A 19,533-nucleotide genomic window follows, 5' to 3' on the forward strand; every position below is an offset into this window, starting at 1 on the left:
GAAAGATGGCTCACCACTATTTCCACAGAGCACAAAGGGATGGAGAGTAATGCTGACGTCTCTGGAATAAAGACATTTTATGTTGAAGGGCAAGGAGGGCCGTCAAGACATCTCTGGAGAAAATGGATAGATAATAGATTGTTCAAAAAATGGTCCCGACCCAAATTCACACCTATCCATGTTCTCCAGAGATGCTGCCTGACCCGTTGGGTTACTCCAAAACTTTGTGTCCTTTTGTGCCAGAGGAGGTATTTGACTTTTGACTGAATTATACTGTTGCTTGGTCATCAGAACTGAAATTAATCTTGGATTTTCTTGCCTAAACCATTAATTCTCAAAGACCAGGGCTTGCTGAGGGATTTGGAAGACCAAGTCAGTCAATTGTTCTGCTGCAAAGCTCCAATTGAAAAGTCCAGAGGCAGACACTAATCTTGCTGAGCTACCTTTGCACGTTATTGGGAATCACCCTCTCCAACTGTCTCTCTATTCCAGCTGTTTTAGGGGCCTTTGATCATTGGGACATGTGGAATTTGTCTCCTTGCTGTTTCTGCGTATTAGAAGGCTGCTGGTGGCAATGATTCTTGGAGCATTGTAAATGATTTCTGCATATTGCTTGCTACCTTTTCAATTCTGTTATAAACTCTTTTCTGCAAAAAAATCTACCAATTACCATAGCAACTAATCCAGGTTCTTCAAGTTTATTGTATGCTTCCAACATTGTTGCCCATTTTCCAATTACATTTTTCTAATGCATGATGAACTCTCAATTGAGTGATCACTCACAGGCCTGGACAAATAACTGAAGGCATGTATTAACTCATTGTTTCAATTTAACATTCACATTCTTTACTAACATAATTCATTCCTCTGCATTTCTGATCTGTAAACATTTCAGCTGGAACCTGGCAATAAATTCAATGCAGATAGAAGTGGAACCCCCAAAAAACGAAAAGCACCACCACCACCACCAACAACCAGTATTACACAGGTAAAAGAGAAAGCACCAAACTGATGGTCATCCGAGTAACATTAAAAATAATTACAGAAAGAAAATCAATTAACATGAAATCTGTAAATATGGCTTATCATTGACCATGTCATCGGTTTAACTATGAACAAAGGGTTCATTTTTTCAAGGAACATATTACTGCAGTCAGTTCTTTAATTATCACTACGTGATATTTTCTCTTAGAGTCTCCAGTCTAGTGAAGTATCTTGTCCAGAGCCCCACAGTTCTCGTTCATCGAAGCCCGAACCAGCCGAAGAAGAAGAAACATCTGTTAAGGTTATTTTTCAACCTAATGTTCAATATTTTATTTCTGTAACTCAAAAACATGTTATGCAGAGATAGTCAAGGATTCTGATTTTGCTCCAATTATCAGAATATAATACTGAGCATCTGTGGAGGGTGAGAAGGAAGAAATAATAATTATGAAAAATGGGAATTAAGCTATTTGAATGTTTGCTACTAGTGCTTAACTGAGTTGGGGGTGACTCATTTTGCTGCATTATTTTTAATCATGTTTGAAAGAAGGGTCTGATACACATTTTTAAGATGATTAATGTGGAAATTCAAGAAGATTGGTGCTGAATCTTATTCAAAAATTTAAAGAAATATACCCAGTGTTTTTATTTTGCAAACTAGCATCAACTTGTCATGTATTGGAACAAAAAAATGTAGATCCCCACACCACTCGGAAAATAATGTGTGAGAACAATTGTGTATGTCCATTAGAAGGCAGCAATTACCTTCTGTGCAAGATTCCAATTGTCATTTAATGTCATAGAACATAGTACATATACAAGCAACAAAAAAATGTGTTCCTATTCTGAAATTATGCCTTTGCTTATTTTGACATATTAGGAAGAAAAGAAAAATGACGAAATGAGAAAACTTTATGCAGAGAAGGCAAATCTATTGGAAGTGATACAAAGCTTAAATCACCAACTAAGGGATAAAAACTTGCACGAGGTAATTATAGACAATAGGTATAGGAGTCGGCCCTTCGAGCCAGCCAGCCATTCACTGATGGCTGATTATCCACAATCAATATAACCATATATAACAATTACAGCAACAATTATACCCCTTTCCTGCCTTCTCCCCATATCCCTTGACTCCGCTATCTTTAAGAACTCTATCTAACTCTCTCTTGAAAGTATCCAGAGAATTGGCATCCACTACCTTCTGAGGCAGAGAATTCCACAGATTCAAAACTCTCTGGGTGAAAATGTTTTTACTCATCTCCGTTCTAAATAGCCTACCCCTTATTCTTAAACTGTGGCCACCGGTTCTGGACTTCCCCCAACATTGGGAACATGTTTCCTGCCTCTAGCTTGTCCAATCCCTTAATAATCTTAGACGTTTCAATAGGATGCCCTCTCATCCTTTTAAATTCCAGAGTATACAAGCACAGTCACTCCATTCTTTCAAATTATGACAATCCCGCCATCCCGGGATTTAACCTTGTGAACCTAAGCTGCACTCCCTCAATAGCAAGAATGTCCTTCCTCAAATTTGGAGACCAAAACTGCACACAATACTCCAGGTGTGGTCTCACTAGGGCCATGCAGAACTGCAGAAGAACCTCTTTGCTCCTATACTCAACTACTCTTGTTATGAAGACCGACATGCCATTAGCTTTCTTCACTGCCCGCTGTACCTGCATGCTTACTTTCAGTGACTGATGAACAAGGACCCCCAGATCTCTTTGCACTTCCCCTTTTCCTAACTTGACACCATTCAGATAATAATCTGCCTTCCTGTTCTTGCAAGCAAAGTGGATAACCTCACATTTTTTCATATTAAACTGAATCTGCCATGCATCTGCCCACTCACCCAACCCAACCTCACAGTTCACACTGCCACCCAGATTTGTATCATCTGAAAATTTGCGACTGCTACTCTTAATCCCTGCATCTAAATCATTAATGTAATGTAAGGCTCTCCCTTGTCCATTTTCCTAGTTACATATTCAAAAAATTCCAGAAGATTAGTCAAGCATGATTACCCCTTCGTAAATCCATGCTGACTCAGACCGATCCTGTTACTGCTATCCAAATGTGTCGCTATTTCATCTTTTATAATTGACTCCAGCATCTTCCCCACCACCGATGTCAGGCTAACTGGTCTGGTTATAACATTGTAAGAAAAAGAAGTAGGAGTAGGCCTTGCATACACTCAAGACAGATATAAGCTTGACCTGTATCCAGTCTGCTTTCGACAAACCTTAATCCCTGTAACCTTTTAGTCCAATTTGTATTTATCTCTCCCTTGAATATACTTAGTAATTTAGTCCATATTGTTTTCTAGTGTTGTAGATCACAAAGTGCAGGAGTAACTCAGCAGGTCAGGCAGCATTTCTGGAGGACATGAATAAGCAACTTTTCATGTTGGGACAATTCTTTAGGCTGATTTTAATGGGTGGTGGGTAGCTGGAAAAGAGATGGGAGCAGGACAAAGCCTGGCAAATGATGGTTGGATACAGAGGAGGGGCGGTTTGATTAGCATATGGGTGAATAAAGGCTGAAAATTAAAAGGTGACAAAATAGAACTAAAGGAGAACTAAAGTGTGGTTTTGATTTTCTCCTTTACTCCCATTCTGTCTCCTTTCATCTCTAACCTTTGTCCACCCATCACTAATCAACATCACTTGTCAGGCTTTGCCCAGCCCCCATTTATTTTCCAATTTTCTCTCCACCACCGCAATCCGTCTGAAGAGGATCCTGACCCGAAAAGTTGCCAATCCATATCCTACAGAGATGCTGCTTGACCTGCTGAATTACTCCAGCATTTTGTGTTCCACATAAGATTCCAGCATCTGCAGTTCCTTGTGTCTATGTTCTCCAGGGTAGGTTCGTGGTCCGCTGGGAAGTAAATTGCCCTCCTCTCTTTCTTAAATTCTGAAGCTATGCCTGTAGTTCTAGGTTCCCCACAATAGGAAAACGTCCTCTCAGCTTTTACTCAATCAAGTTTCCTCAGGATCACGCCTTTTAATAAAATCGCATGTCATTATCCAAACTGTTATGAGTGTAAGCCCAACCTTTCCCCATAATATAAATCCTTCATTCCATGCATCAACTAAGTGAATCTCTAAATTGCCCCCAGTTTAACTAGTTCCCTTCTATACATGTGAGAAAGTTGTTTTTTTTTGCGATTTTCTTCTTAATTTCCAGACTTTAAAAACGAATTGCTTCCAGAAATGAGTGCATGAATCAGTCTGATGCTTGGGTACAGTATATCTGCATTCAGACCTTTTGTAATGGACCTGTGGCATTAATTGCCTCAATTTGTCTTTTTCATACCTGTTTCTCATAACCCTAAAATGCTTGTATTATCAGTCTCCAAATCTTTTGTTGTTGGACCATAATATAATGCTTTTTCCTCTCATTTTAGGCACATCAAAATGACCTCAAGAGAAAAGTGTGTAGGAATAATGAAGATACAATATCAGCAGATACAATGGGTATAATGAGTTTGTCAATCTCTCTAAAGTATGGTTAATCCTTATTACTCATGTGTAATGTTATTTCCAATTCACCTCTATTGTAGGAATAAGCCAAATTCAGCCCAACTGTTTAACTTTCAGTGAAATGGTTCTATGTTACAACATGAAATCTCTCACTGGTTTAAGAAGTTGAACAGGTGTTTCTGTTACTCTTTGCAATATATTGAATGGCTTTATGAAAAAATTAAGGAGAAGGGAGTCTTTAAGGAGAGGAGAGTGACAATTTATAGGGAAGGGAACTGGAGGTAAGAAAAGGCCAGACCAAAGCAGGGCCTGCAACAGATGGCAGGGCATGGGGCAGGACAAAGCCTGGCAAATAATTAGTAGATAGACACGAAAAGCTGGAGTAACTCAACGGAACAGGCAGCAGAGACTATAGGTGCAGGAGTAGGCCATTCGACCCCTCGAACCAGCACCGCCATTCAATGTGATCATGGCCGATCATCCACAATCATCTCTGGAGAGAAGGAATGGGTGACGTTTTGGGTCGAAACCTGAGTAGATACAGGTAAGGGAGGGCTTTTGGTAGGCAGATAGTTGGGCAAAGACAAAAATGAAGACGGAAGATGCGAGCCAAAAGGATGAAAATTGTATATCGTGAAGCTGAGGGAAGAAGTGGAGGGGGAGTTTTGGTGTGTCCAGTGCAGGAGTTGGCGGGGTATAGTTGGGCAATAGACAAGAAACATAGAAGACGGGAGTAGGCCATTCGGCCCTTCGCGAGCCCGCCATTCAATATGATCATGGCTGAAAAACTCAGTTGTACCTGCCTTGTCCATACCCCCTGATCCCCTTAGCCACAAGGGCCACATCTAGAAGAACTGGAGGGAGAGTTCCAGAGAAAACCACTAGGTGTGAAAAAAGTTTTTCTCATCTCGGTTTTAGAGGATTTCCCCTTTATCCTTAAGCTGTGACCCCTTGTCCTGGACTTCCCTAACATCGGGAACAATCTTCCTGCATCTAGCCTGTCCAACCCCTTAAGAATTTTGTAAGTTTCTATAAGATCCCCTCTCAATCTCCTAAATTCTAGAGAGTATCGCCAATGGCAATGGCAATGGCGGAGGCACAGGACAGGTAAGTCAGTACCGGAATGGGATGAAGGGTTAAAATGATTAGCAACTGGGAGATCCGGCAGGCTTCAGTTGACTGAGCATAAGTGCTCAGCAAAATAGTTGTTGAATATACGCTTGGTCTCCCCATTGTACAAGATACCTCATTGGGAACACTGGATGCAATAGATGAAGTTAGACAAGGTGCACGTGAACCTCTATCTCACCTGGAAGGACTGCTGGGTCCTTGGATATAGGTGAGGGAGGAAGTATGGGGACAGGTGTCACATCTCCTGCAGATGCAGGGAAAGTACCTGGGGAAGGGGTTGTTTAGGTGGGAAAGAATGAGTAAATGGTCTCTGCAGAATGCGGAAATTGATGGTGATGAGAAGATGTGACCGGTGGTGTTTTGGATAAGGACCAGGGAACACTCTCCTTATTCTGACTGGAGGCAGTGAGAGCAGAGCTATGGGGCACAGGAGAGGCATGAGAGAGATCTATCAATGGTAGCAGGATGGAAACCATCTTTACTAAAGAAAGAGGACTTCTCAGATGTCCTGGAATGGAAAGCCTCATTTTGGGGGTAGATGCGATGGGGATGGAGAAATTGAGAGTAGGAGGTAGTGTCTTTGCAAGAGGCGGGTGGGAGGAGGTTTAATCCAGATACCTGTGGAAGTCGGTGAGTTTGAGACTTGTCAGAGATGGTCCAAGTGAATTTGATAGCAGGGAGGAAGTTAGTGGTAAAGTTAATAAAATCAATATATTCTGCACGGGTGATGTACTGGAGGTGGATATATGGTATGGTACCTGAGACTGTTCGACATAACCAACAAAAAGGCAGGGATAGCTGGGGCCCATGCGAGTGCCCATGGCTACACCTTTAACTTGAAGAAAGTAAGAGTAGTCAAAAGGGAAGTGTGTGAGGTGAGGACAAATTCCATCAGTGAGAAGAGAGTGTTGGTAGAGGGAAATTGATTTGTTCTCTGTTCAAGAGATCTTCCTGGTGGGGGATAGATATGTAAAAGACTAAATATCCATGGTAAAGTTGAGGGAGTGGTGGCCCAGGGATTGAAAGTTATTGAAGTGTTGAAGGGCATGTGTGGTGTCTGGGATATAGGTCCGAAGGGCCTGGACAATGGGAGATATGGGGGAATCAAGCTATTTGGAGAGGAGTTCTTTGGGGCAGGAGCAGGCGGAAACAATAGGTCTGCCAGGGTAGACCTAAGTGTGGATTTTGGAAAGGTAGAAATGGGCAGTGCGGGAGCTGGGGTAGGATTAAGTCAGAGACTGGAAGGGTCGTACCTGATGTGATCGTCTGTGAGATGATGGCCTGTTGTTCATCTGTGGAGTCATAGTCCAGGGTGAGTGTGAGGTGGTCCCTGAGAGAGCCGGCACCTGGCATGAGCACGAGACTGAGACGTCTTTCCCTGGCACGCAGAAGGCTGAGGGGTTGACCTGATTGAGGTTTGCAAAAATCATGAAGAGCATTGAATAGGTTCATGATCACAGTCTTTTTCCCTGGTTATAGGAGTCCACAACCAGAGAGCATAGTTTAAAATGCGAGGGGAAAGATTTAAAAGAGACCTCACAGGAAATTTCTTCACACAGAAGGTGGTGTGTATGTGGGATAAGTTGCAAGTGAAAGCTGTAGAGGTGGATTCAATGATGACATTAAAGTCTTTCAAGACAGGTACATGAACATGAAAGTTTCAACAGGATATGGGCCATCGGCAGGCAAATGGGATTAGCTCAGTTATTAAAACCTGGTTGGCACAGACAAACTTGGCAGAAGCGCCTGGTTCTGTGCTGTATGTCTGTGACTTTCTGACTCTAATGCAAAGCGCATGGAAATTTGCATGAAAAAAATACAATAGTAAATGCTGTCAAAATTATGGCTTTATATATTTGTAAATTAGTGTAAGCATGTAATTTAACTTTTAGTTAAAATGATACTCAAGTATTTGCAATTTCTGATTTAATTGCTTTTAGGTAGTGGAACTGAAGAAACGGTAACATCTAATGTCGAAGAGCCTGATCAAATAGCAGCTTTGCAAACACAAATTGCATCTCTAGCAGTGCAAAATAAAGAGCTATGGGATATACTACAGGTACTTTGGATAATTCTCAATAGTTATTCTCCACTATATTTCTCATACTTCATAAATGTGAAGCATCCCAGGTTTAGGAAACAAATAATAAGACGCTTTTGCTTTTGTGGCATCAATTTATGGCAAAGGACTTGTGCAGTATACAAATTATATGTATTCTGTGTATTGCACTGTGTATGAGCAATATCTCTCTTGGTCGTGTACAGAGCCAAGGTTGAAACCAAGAACATTGTGGTAAATATAGTGGCTTGTGGCAAAGGAATGTGGCAAAGATTTACTGGACTAGTTCCAGGGATGGTGTGATTGCCATTTGATGAGAAATTGAGGAGACTAGAACTACATTCTCTTGGATTTAGAAGAAAGAAAAGAGATCTCATCAAAGCATACACAATTCTGAAAGGGCTTGACAGCCTGGTACAGAGATAGTGTTTCCTTTACCTGGGCGGACTAGGACCAAAGGCACAGTTTTAGTTTGAAATGGGGAGTGAGATTACAAAAATGGTGCTTCTTTATAATCTGCATCTTATGTTTTAATTGTGAATTTAATTTGTTTTCTAGGGAAAGGAAGAATTGAGACAGAATCCAGAAACACCATTTGACCTAAATCTTAATTCTGCTGATGCTCATTGTATGCTTGAAGCTAATTATATCCAATTAAAGGAATTGTATAAAAATGCTGAAACTGAAATTACTAACCTAAGAGCAGAGATGCTTTCAAACATATCTCCTAACCAAGTAAATACTGAGACTTGTAAAAACAGTAGTTCTACTACAGAGGGGAAGGATTTGGATGAACAAGAAACTCAGCATGCATTAGCAATGGAATTGTTGGCTGAGTTATCTGAGGAAAGGATGCAGACAGTAGGAGAAATTAATGAAAATGGTTATTGCCTTGAACAAAAGCTGCAAGAGACACAGAGTAAATATGAAGAGGCACTGAAGGAACTTTCAAGTCTGCGTTCACAGGTCCAACAAGACTTGCACCCTAGGGAAGAGCGTTTACCTTTCCCAAATCTGTCACAGTTAACACAGTCCTATGAAGACGAGTTGGGGGAAATGAAGCAAAGACTTAAAAGGGCTTTGGAAGATGAGGAAAAGGCAAATTATAGTGTGAGAGAACTAGAGGATCTCCTAGATATTAAAGATAAAATCTTGTCCAATTGCATGCCTCAGGAAGAGTACGACGATATAAAAAAATCTCATGCCCTATTTATTGAGAACATCAATCAAGAAAAATCATTACTAGTTGAAAAGTATAAGGAATCGCAGGAAGAGATTAAGAAGTTACAAGAAAAGTTAAACCATCAGGTATATTCTCAAGAAAAGGAAAATGACTTTCAGGAAATGCTATCTGCATTGAAGAAAAGAACAGATGGATTAAATAATGAACTAACTGCAGTGACACAACAGTACAATGCAGCAGAAAGTGAATTAAAAGAGCTGAAAAATAAAAAGGCTGAAGTGGCATCCGAACATGTTAATTCAAACTATATCCATAAAGAACAACACGAACAGCTGGTTCAAGTTCTAAATGAGTCCGTTGATGAACTGAAAGAAAAGTTATCTGACTTGGAGATAAAGCTTAAGGGATCCGAGCAAGACAATGCTAAATCGCAGAGGGACCTTGAAATTCAAAAACAAACTTCTGTACCTCTCTCTGAACACACGGAAATAATAATGTCTCTTGAAAATACTATAAAGAATTTTGATGGCAAAATACGCCAGATGGAACATGAGCTGGAACAGAAGGAGATACAGTTGAATGTATTAGAAGGAAATTTAGCCACAGAGAAGGCAATGGTTCCAAAATCAGAGTACGAGAAGATGAAAAATTCATTGGAAGCAGAATCAAAACGATTGAGTGTTAAAGTAAATGATATATTGAAAGAGCAGGAAAAGTTATCCATAGAAGCTGCGCAGGCTAAGAAGGAGAATCTACTGGCAAAAAATGAGCGAGACGCTATTCAAACTCAGCTTTTGAGCAAAGAGCAAGAAATCAAGAGGCTTCGCATCAGGGGCCATGATATGCAGCAAGCTATGGAAGAATTGCAAAGGAGGGTTAAAGATTCCTTGAAACTAGAAGAAGATAAAGACAAGAAGGTAATACTTTTCTCTCTGTTATTTGGTAAAATGCAGCTATTTTTAGGATTTTCCAGCTCGGAATATAACTTTTGGAAAGTGAATTCATGAAATATCAGACGTAATACCACAAGTTTTTGGGAACAAACAAAATTGGAAATGTCTTTTACATTTAAAAGGGCTCCATTTTCCTGCAATTCAACTGTAAAGTCTTTTGAGTTAGCCTAGGAAAGACAGCTTTCTAATAAGAATAAAAGTTAAAATATTGAATCTTTATTCAAGATGTATTAGAAAGGCTTGTAGAAAGTTAAAATATAAGAAAATAGTCAGTAAAAGAAGGATATTCACGATTAATCAATTTCAATTACGTTTTGAAAGAAGTACCGGGAAGTTAATAGGAGTTTACTGGATGGAGGTCATCTGGATTTTTAAGAAGCCTCCGGAACATAAGAAATAGGAACAGGCAAAGGCCCTTGATCCTGCCATGCCAGAGAAAATCCACACATTTATCTCCAAAATATAGTCCTAGTGGATAGGGGGGTTGTGTAGTGAACTACAGCTGAGGTAGAAATAGGTTGAATCAGGAGACAAGTAACAGAACAGATGCAAGAATCCTAAAAAATGATTGAAAGATTGAAGATTTATCCAAATGTTCAAGTTTAAAATGTGATTTAAGTAAGAGCTATCCAGCTGATTCCACTCCTGCATTTTCCCCATAGCCTTGCAGATTTATTCCTTTAAATATTTATCCAGCTCCATTTTTGAATGCTACTTCTGAATCTATCCAATGTTAGTCCTAGTATTGAATTTTAGACCATGGCTACTCTGTGTTTTAAAGATTTATTTTTCCTCATGTTGGTTTTGGTTCTTTTGCAAGATATATTTAAACTGCCCGGTAGTTATTTATCCTTCCACTGATGGGAACAGTTTCTGTCCATCTGCTTTACTGTTTGTAAATACTTTTGCCAGACTCTCTTTCTCCCCAAGGAGAAACAACCCCCCTTTTTACAATCCATTCACATAACTGAAGCTCTAGTCTTTGGAATAATTTCTTAATATCTTCTGCACATCTCGTATGTGTATGTGACAAATAAACTTGACTTGACTTGACTTGACTTGACCATTCTGAAGCCCTGACTTTTATTCAACAGTATAACCGCTCTGAACTTCTTATACTCTGATGCCAAATGCTTTTTTTTTCTCTGTTGTATTTCATTTAATATTTTTTTTTTGGTCATCCATGGAGTTCTGGCGTTTGTTTCTACCTCATTGTAATGTACTTTGACTGAAGCTGAACCATCTCCATCCTTAAAGGCCTCCTGCTTTATAAACAGTGTTGCCTGCCAAGCTTTGATTCCGTCTCGTATAACCTGGCCAAATCTGTTCTGAGCGCATTGACTTTGAGCGCATTCTGAACGCATTGACACTGAGCGCCTTCCCCAACACATTATTTTTAACCAAGAATGGACTATATTCTTTTGAATTGCTCATCTAAATGTTATGACATTACAACATTCACCCACTGATATCTGATCCGATTAGCTTGATGTATTTCTCAGAATCAATGCCATCTTCCTCCTGGGCCAGAAAAATACTTATCAAGAAAATTCTTATGGGTATACTTCAGAGGTTCTTGTGGCTAAAGGGATCAGGGGGTATGGAGAGAAGGCAGGAACAGGATAGATACTGAGTTGGATGATCAGCCATGATCATATTGAATGGCGGTGCAGGCTCGAAGGGCCGAATGACCTACTCCTGCACCTATTTTCTATGTTTCTATGTTCCTCTCACTGTCAATCTTACATTTATTACCATTCATCTCTTTATCTGGATATTTGAACTACCCCTTTATTTCTCCTGTACGGCTTTGCAACCCGTGTCTCAAACAGAAAATGCAGAAAGTTTACAGATACTTATCCACCCTGGGAAAATGTTGGCAATCATGTTTTGCCGGAGGTTCATGCTGGGAGCTCTGTTGCCATTGTTGATAATGCTGATTCTGATATTTTAAAAACTTGGGAGATGGCACTGATTTAAGGATTGTGGTTAACAGGAAAACTATGACATGGTGCCCCCATGACTATTGGAAATCTTAAAATAAATACTAAAAACAATTCTTAATTATTAGCAGATCCAAATGTTTAATTTAAAATTCTAGTCCTCATGTCCTATTATAGCCACATATTCTCATTTCTAACGTCCTGCAACTATATGCTTTCCTTTTCTGACCAATTTTACCTGTTCAAGCATCAATGAATCTGCTGCATCATCTGAAATTATCTTTTATTTTGGCATTTTTAAACAGAACAATGAACTATCAAAGGAAGTAAGCAAATTGAAAGAGGCACTAAACAGTCTTTCTCAGCTTTCCTACACTGCAAGCACTCTCAAAAGACAGAACCAACAGCTTGAGATTCTTCAGCAGCAAGTGAAACATTTACAGCACCAGCTATCAGTAAGTGCATGTTCTTCTCATTATTTGTATTCTACTTTATTGGTCTTATGGAAAGTCTGTCTTCAAGTTAAAAAGATTTTGTCCCTTGTCTAAGGCAAGCAAAGCTATTCAAGTATAGCTTTAGAAAGATTCTGCTACTTTTGAAGCTCATTTTTATCTTTTGAAACACAACAATCTGTATTGATAAAACAAATTCAAGGTAGAAAAGGTTTCCAAGCTGTTTCACAGGATGATTGTAAAACAGAATCTGACATCGAGCTACATTGGGAAATTTTGGAACAGATCACCATCTTCAGAAAAGGAAGCAAAATATAATTCACAAGCTTTCCGGTCATTGTGCTTAAAATGTATTCTAAGCAGTCTCAATGTATAAACTGCATTAATTTTATTCATAGGAAGCTAATCAACGACACCATGAAGTAGTATCAGTGTATCGAATGCATCTTCTCTATGCTGTCCAGGTAGGTTTACTTAATTATTCTTTATTTACTGCTGATGCACTGCAGAAAACATCCTATTGGGATGCATCATAGCTTGGTTTGGCAACAGCTTTGCCAAAGAATGTAGATGTAGCCAAATCCATCACACAAGCAGCCTCCATGTAATGATGCCATCTACACTCCACACTGCCTCAGAAAAGCAACCAGCAAAATCAAGGACCATTTTCACCTTGGCTGTTCCCTCTTCTCCCCTCTCACCTCTCTATTGGATAGATGAAAGGAAAAGCTTGAAAACACATACCACCCAGATTCAGGACCCGTTTCTTCCTCACTGATATCAGATCTCTGAATGATCCTCCCATAAGCGAGGGTGTAGTCCTGATCTCCCAACCTACCTCATTGTGAACCTTGCAATTTTTTGTTGTCTGCACTTTCTCTGTTAATGTTATGGGCCTGTCCCACTTAGGCGATTTTTTAGGTGACTGTCATAGTCGTAGCACGTTGCCGAAAAAACGGTGACTGGACCCCGCTTCGATTTAAAATTTGAAATAGAATCATTACTTTAACAACAAAAAAAACCCCAAAGTCAGCACTGGCGACAACCTACGTCACCTGGCAACAACCTACGTTAACCGGACGACAACCTACTCTAACCTAGCGACAACTACGACAGCACCTACGTCAGGAGAACTCATTGGCGTCAAACCCACTGTCACCAACTGTCTCTGAAAAGATGTTGAAAATCCAGCGGCAACCAGAAAGACGCTACGACTCTGGGCGACTGAGGAGACTACTCACGAGCATACAGGCTACCATGTGGCAACAGCCTAGTTGCTTGTAGTCACCTAAATAATCACCAAAGTAGGACAGGCCCTTAAAGCTGTAACACAATATTCTGCCATCTGGTATTTTTTATCTTTGCACAGCCTGTTGTGCATGTGTATGGCTTGATTGTATTCATGCATGGTATTATGTGATTGGATAACAAGGCAAAACGTTTTTTCACTGTGTATTGATACGTGAAAAATAAACCAATACCGATATATTTTAAAGATGAATTGTGAAATGCCTGGTTCCTTTGTTTCTCAAGGATTTATTTCACATTTCAATCATATTATTTAAAATGACATAAAGACCATTCAGTCTACAGCAGTCTATCCCATTCCCCCACTTTTCTTGCTGTAACCTATTCTCTCACATGCCTATTGATACCCCTGTGGATTTTATTCCCCTACCAGCAATCTATGTTAGGTTATTTGGCTACTGTAAATAAACAACTAGCACATTTTTGAGACTTGGTTGGAAACCTATAAAGTTGCTGGAAGAATTTGCAAATTCCACTTTGACAACACCTGTGTTCATAAGGGCATAAGGGATAGGGGTAGAATTAGACTATTCGGCCCATCAAGTCTACTACGCCATTCATTCATGGCTGATCTATTACTCCCTCCTAGCCCCATTCTTGTGCCTTCTCTCCATAACCTCTGACACCCGTACCAATCAAAAATCTATCCATCTCTGCCTTAAAAATATCCACTGACTTGGCCTCCACAGCCTTCTGTGACAAAGAATACCACATGTTGACGGAGATGTGACACTGCTATGTTAACTGCAGTGCCACTTATTTCTACACTATCAGTTTGTGCCATCTTAAAATGTGCCGAGCAAAAATAAATTTTAAGTCACCAAAAAATCACAGGAAATGTGGCTGAAAAGAGAGTAAAAGAAGTCTTACTTGCAAGGAAAAATCTTACGAAGTTGTGGACAACTTGAGAATTGGATAATTTCTGAACTCGGTGAAGAAGAACCAAGTAATTAATAAAATTGGGCAAGAAAGAATTAGTGTAAACTGGAACATAGAATATAGAAAAGTACAGCATCGGGATAGATTCAGATTCAATTTTAATTGTCATTGTCAGTGTACAGTACAGAGACAACGAAATGCATTTAGCATCTCCTTTGAAGAGCGACATAGCAAACGATTTTGAATTAAAAAAAAATAATAATAATAAGCTTAGTGAGAGATCCTTTCGGGGGGGGGTGGGGGGGGGGGGTGATACTTCAGTCACCGAGGTACGTTTTAATTAGTAGAGTGACAGCGGCCGGAAAGAAGCTGTTCCTCGACCTGCTGGTTTGGCAACGGAGAGACCTGTAGCGCCTCCCGGCTGGTAGGAGGGTAAACAGTCCATGGTTGGGGTTCAGTCCTTGGCGATGCTGAGCGCCCTCCGCAGACAGCAATTAATTGCTTTGGACAGACTCAATGGAGGGGAGCGTGGAACCGGTGATGCGTTGGGCAATTTTCACCACCCTCTGCAATGCCTTCCGGTCGGAGACAGAGCAGTTGCCATACCATACTGTGATGCAGTTGGTAAGGATGCTCTCGATGGTGCAGCGGTAGAAGTTCACCAGGATCTGAGGAGACAGATGGACCTTCTTCAGTCTTCTCAGGAAGAAGAGACGCTGATGAGCCTTCTTGATCAGAGTAGCCTCTGCTACCTATTGTGGGTCCAAGAGAGGTCATCGGAGATGTTGACTCCCAGGAACCATGAAGCTAGAAACACGTTCCACCTCCGTCCCGTTAATGTGGATGGGGGTGTGCGTGCCACCTCTGGGCTTCCTGAAGTCTACAATGAGCTCCTTGGTCTTCTTGGAGTTAAGGGCCAGGTTGTTGTCAGCGCACCATGCAGCTAAGTGCTGGACCTCCTCCCTGTAGGCCAGCTCATCGTTGTTGCTGATGAGGCGAATCACCGTTGTATCATCTGCATACTTGATGATGGTGTTAGTACCATGTACAGGTGTGCAGTCATAGGTGAAGAGGGAGTAGAGGAGGGGGCTCAGCACACAGCCCTGAGGAACGCCGGTGTTCAGGGTGAGGGTTGAAGAGGTGTGCTTGTCTAACCTCACAGTCTGGGGTCTGTTGGTTAGACAGTCCAATATTCAGTTGCAGAGGGAGGGGTCGATGCCCAGGTTACCGAGTTTGGTGATCAGTTTTGATGGAATAATGGTGTTGAATGCTGAGCTGTAATCGATGAACAGCATTCTTACATAAGTGTCTCTGTTGTCAAGGTGGGAGAGGGCGGAATGAAGTGCCGTTGAGATGGCATCCTCCGTACTCCTGTTCTTGCGATAGGCAAACTGATAGGGATCCAGTGTGGGGGGTAGGCAGCTTTTGAGGTGTGCCAGGACCAGCCTCTCGAAGCACTTGGTGATGATGGGGGTAAGTGCAACTGGGCGGAAGTCGTTGAGGCTTGCCGCAGTGGAGTGTTTTGGCACTGGCACGATGGAGGTGGCTTTAAGGCAAGTGGGGACAACTGCTTGGGCAAGTGACAGGTTGAAGATGTCAGTCCAGACGTCTGTCAGCTGCGCAGCACAGGCACTGAGCACTCGCCCGGGGATGCCCGGGGATAGGCTATTCGGCCTAACGTCCATGTTGACCAAGATGCCCATATGAGCTAGTGCCATTTGCCCGTGTTTCGCCTCTATCCCTCTAAACATTTCCTATTTATGTAACTGTCCTAATGTCTTTTAAATGTTGTTATTGTACCTGCCTCAACTACTTCCTTTGGCGGCTCGTTCCATATCCCTTCCCATAGCTCAGGCCCTTGGGCCCTTGTAAATCTCCTTTTCTGCTTAGTGAGAGATCCTTTCTATAGCAGAGTGACCAGAATTAAACGTAATACTTCAAGTGTGGTCTCACTAAACTCCCAACGTCCATAGTTAATTCCCTGACTGATGAAGCCTAGCGTGTCAAATATAGTCTTCACCATCTTATCCACCTGCGTCGCCACATTTAGGGAACTTTGTATTTGTACTCAGAAATCCCTCTGCTCTACAACACACTGCTAACCCCCTAGTGTTCACTGTATAGGTCATGCCCTGGTTTAACTTTCCAAAATGCAATTAATCACAATTATCTGAATTAAAATCCATTAGCTATTCCTTGGACTACTTGTCCAGTTTTGATCAAGATCCCACTGTAATTCCTGATAACTATGATATAATTGTCTATGATACAACCTATTTTAATGTTGTTTGCAAACTTACTAAATATGCTTTGTGTACGCTCATCCGAATTATTAATATTGATGTCATCAGCAATGGGCCTAGCATTGATCTCTGAGGCACACCACAGGCCTCTAGTCCGAAAAATAATCATCCTAAACGAGCCTCTGCTACCTATCCTAAATACCAATTCCATATCCAATTAGCTGCCTCACCCTGGATCCCATGTGATCTAACCATCCAGAGAAGCCTACCAACTGGAAACATTTCAAAAGCATTGCTGAAGTCAATACAGACTATGTCTTCTACAGCCCTGCTCTCATCATCCTTTGTTGCTTCTTCAAAAACTCAATCAAATTTGTGAGACATGATCTCCCACGCACAAAACCACGCCGACTATCCCTGATCAACCTCTCTCTGTCCAAATGCATGTACACCTTATTCTTCAGAATTCCCTCCAATTACTTTCCTATCACAGATGTTCAGCTTACTCGTCTATTGTGCCAAGTTTCTCTTTGCAGCCCTTCTCAAATAGAGGCACAACATTAGCCACCCTCCGGTCTCCCAGCACCTCACCCATGTCAAATGATGATTCATATATCATATGTTTATCCAGCTGTAACTTTTGTGTTAATACCTCCCTCTGTTCCTATTAGCAAATAACATCATGTTGCATCCTGAGAATGCTATCCTTGCAATATATTTCTCAAATCTGAAGGGCCTTAATTCTACTATTTCCTCTGTTTTGTAGCCAACTGCTTTAATTTTGGCATATTGTCTCGGTGCTGTTCTAATGTCATTTTCCACATATTTACAGGGTCAAATGGATGAAGATGTTCAGAAAGCTCTGAAACAGATTTTGACAATGTGCAAAACTTCAACGCAAATGAAATGATAATATTAGCTAGATATACTACTTGTCTAATAGTCATTTGTCACTACTGTTAAAACAATGAGTGTGGGATAATGGACCATTAAAATTGCAGACAATAGTTTGTAAATGCTTTTTTTGTTCTACCTATGTGTTCCTCAATATTCCTGTTGAAAAGTATGTAGTCAGTATGTTTGTTCAAATATGCCCATGGTATTTTTATTGGAAAATACTTGTTTGTAGAACTTCACTCTGCCATATTTGTTAATGTTTATTTCATTTATTAAACACTCTATTTGGAATGCATAGTCATGCTAATTCTGGTTAGGATAATAATATAACCAGAAGCAGAAATAGGGACTTTTAGGATCAGATGTTTACTAATCCAGGTAGACGATAAATTAATGCATGTGCTATTTTAAGATGCACAGATGAATCTTATGCCCAGAATGCAGTGATGAATCTCAAAGCCATCTTGTCAACCCAAACAGTGCCTATAGTTCTTGGGAAACACTGCCAAATGAAGAAGAAAACAGAAATTGGTTGAAAGACTGAGTTGGAGTTATAGACTGATGTTAGAGTGGAAAGAATAAAGATAGGTTTGTTGTTATAATATCTGTTGTCATAAAATTCTGCATGGGGCATTTTTGACTAGTACTGCTCCGAGCATTCTCTCAACATTCAGCACATTGGCTTTCGTTTGTGTCTTAGCTTAGTTTGTAGACTTGATATTCTTGTTCTTTGTAAATTGCATCTCCTGTACCAAGAAGCATTCAGTTGAAAACTGACCAGTATGTGTTTGCAGTTTTTAGCAGGAATGATGTATTCATTGCCCCACTCACTTCCACTCCTCATCCAGTTGCTTTAACATGATGTAGAAGTTAAAATTGCTTCTTTTTTTTTTGCCCCATCATAAGTTTCTTGTAAAACTTTATTTATTTGGTTTAAGTAAATTAAATATTACCTTGCACTTATCCAATAAGACTATGTTATACCATTTGGGAAATAGTTAACTGGTACTTATCACTTTTTAGTAGATAGTATTTAGGATGCCTTGCTTCTAGACAATTGAATGGCAGACCTGTTGAAGGTTTGAACCAGAGTATTTGAGAAGTCAAGCCATTATTCAGTTATTTAAGTGAATACAATTTGCTGCAGTATGGTTATATAGTGTACAATAAATTTTGGTAGATATGTACAAAACTGCAAGTTGTTTTACTATACCATTTGTATAGCTAAGTGATAGATTTGTAAACTAAATAATTATTTACTAGACTTTTTTTACTTATTCTGTAACCTCTTGTTGATCTATTCTAATCAGGAATAGAGTAGATCCTGATTAGTTATTAAAAATAAATAACATTAAATAACAAATTAGTAATAATAGTGATTTCACTCCGTACAGCATTCATAACCCTGCATATAATATTTGATCTGACAGTGCAATTAATGATAATCTGAACAATGAACAGATCTGCAAACCATATTCATGTATTATATGTAATAGCTAAGTTTTCACAAGTTTGTGTGAGAAAATAAAATCATAATTAAATGTTAAAAAAACCTACAGTACATTTGAAAGTCTGAAGAATTCACAATAAAATGAAATATAACTTTGCATGTTGCATTTTACTACATAAATTAGTCATCATATCATTAAGATCACTTGGCACTGTAATATCTCTCTCAGTTCACATTGTGGACACTATTTGATTAACATTGGCAATGTCAAAAATATCGAAGGATATTATATCAAGGATAAATTGTTTTATATATGATTAAAACTATATGGTGAAAACATAGAATAGTACTGTCTTGAAGACGTTAACTGAATTTGAGGATATAGCATAAAGATTCTACTTAATTGAAGGTTTCTTGGAGTGGCAGGGATGTTATTTAAAACTATTGATGAAAGATTAAGTGAAAACTACCGCAAAGTATCTGCTATTCACTCTGCAACATTGCGCACAAACACATTTAAAGCACAAATTAAATAACATTTAGATTTCTTGCATATATAACAG

At 39.9% G+C, this 19,533-nt stretch overlaps 1 protein-coding gene across 4 annotated transcripts in view; it reads left to right on the plus strand.

The window, feature by feature from the left end:
• rai14 (retinoic acid induced 14) overlaps positions 1-19,144 on the plus strand; it is a 201,415-nt gene extending 182,271 nt beyond the window's left edge. For 2 of the 4 annotated variants that reach the window (XM_055632023.1, XM_055632015.1), the window contains exons 11-19: positions 896-988; positions 1,193-1,285; positions 1,865-1,972; positions 4,397-4,466; positions 7,544-7,662; positions 8,221-9,762; positions 12,047-12,196; positions 12,592-12,657; positions 17,456-19,144. In XM_055632023.1, coding sequence (XP_055487998.1) covers positions 896-988; positions 1,193-1,285; positions 1,865-1,972; positions 4,397-4,466; positions 7,544-7,662; positions 8,221-9,762; positions 12,047-12,196; positions 12,592-12,657; positions 17,456-17,533 — 2,319 coding nt within the window. In that variant the 3' untranslated portion in view covers positions 17,534-19,144. The remainder of the gene's footprint in view (positions 1-895; positions 989-1,192; positions 1,286-1,864; positions 1,973-4,396; positions 4,467-7,543; positions 7,663-8,220; positions 9,763-12,046; positions 12,197-12,591; positions 12,658-17,455) is intronic. The other 2 variants (XM_055631960.1, XM_055632031.1) reach the window with 2 other exon arrangements.
• Positions 19,145-19,533: the final 389 nt, after the last annotated feature.

The sequence above is a fragment of the Leucoraja erinacea genome, chromosome 1 (assembly GCF_028641065.1).
Source record: "Leucoraja erinacea ecotype New England chromosome 1, Leri_hhj_1, whole genome shotgun sequence".
NCBI lineage: Eukaryota > Metazoa > Chordata > Chondrichthyes > Rajiformes > Rajidae > Leucoraja > Leucoraja erinaceus.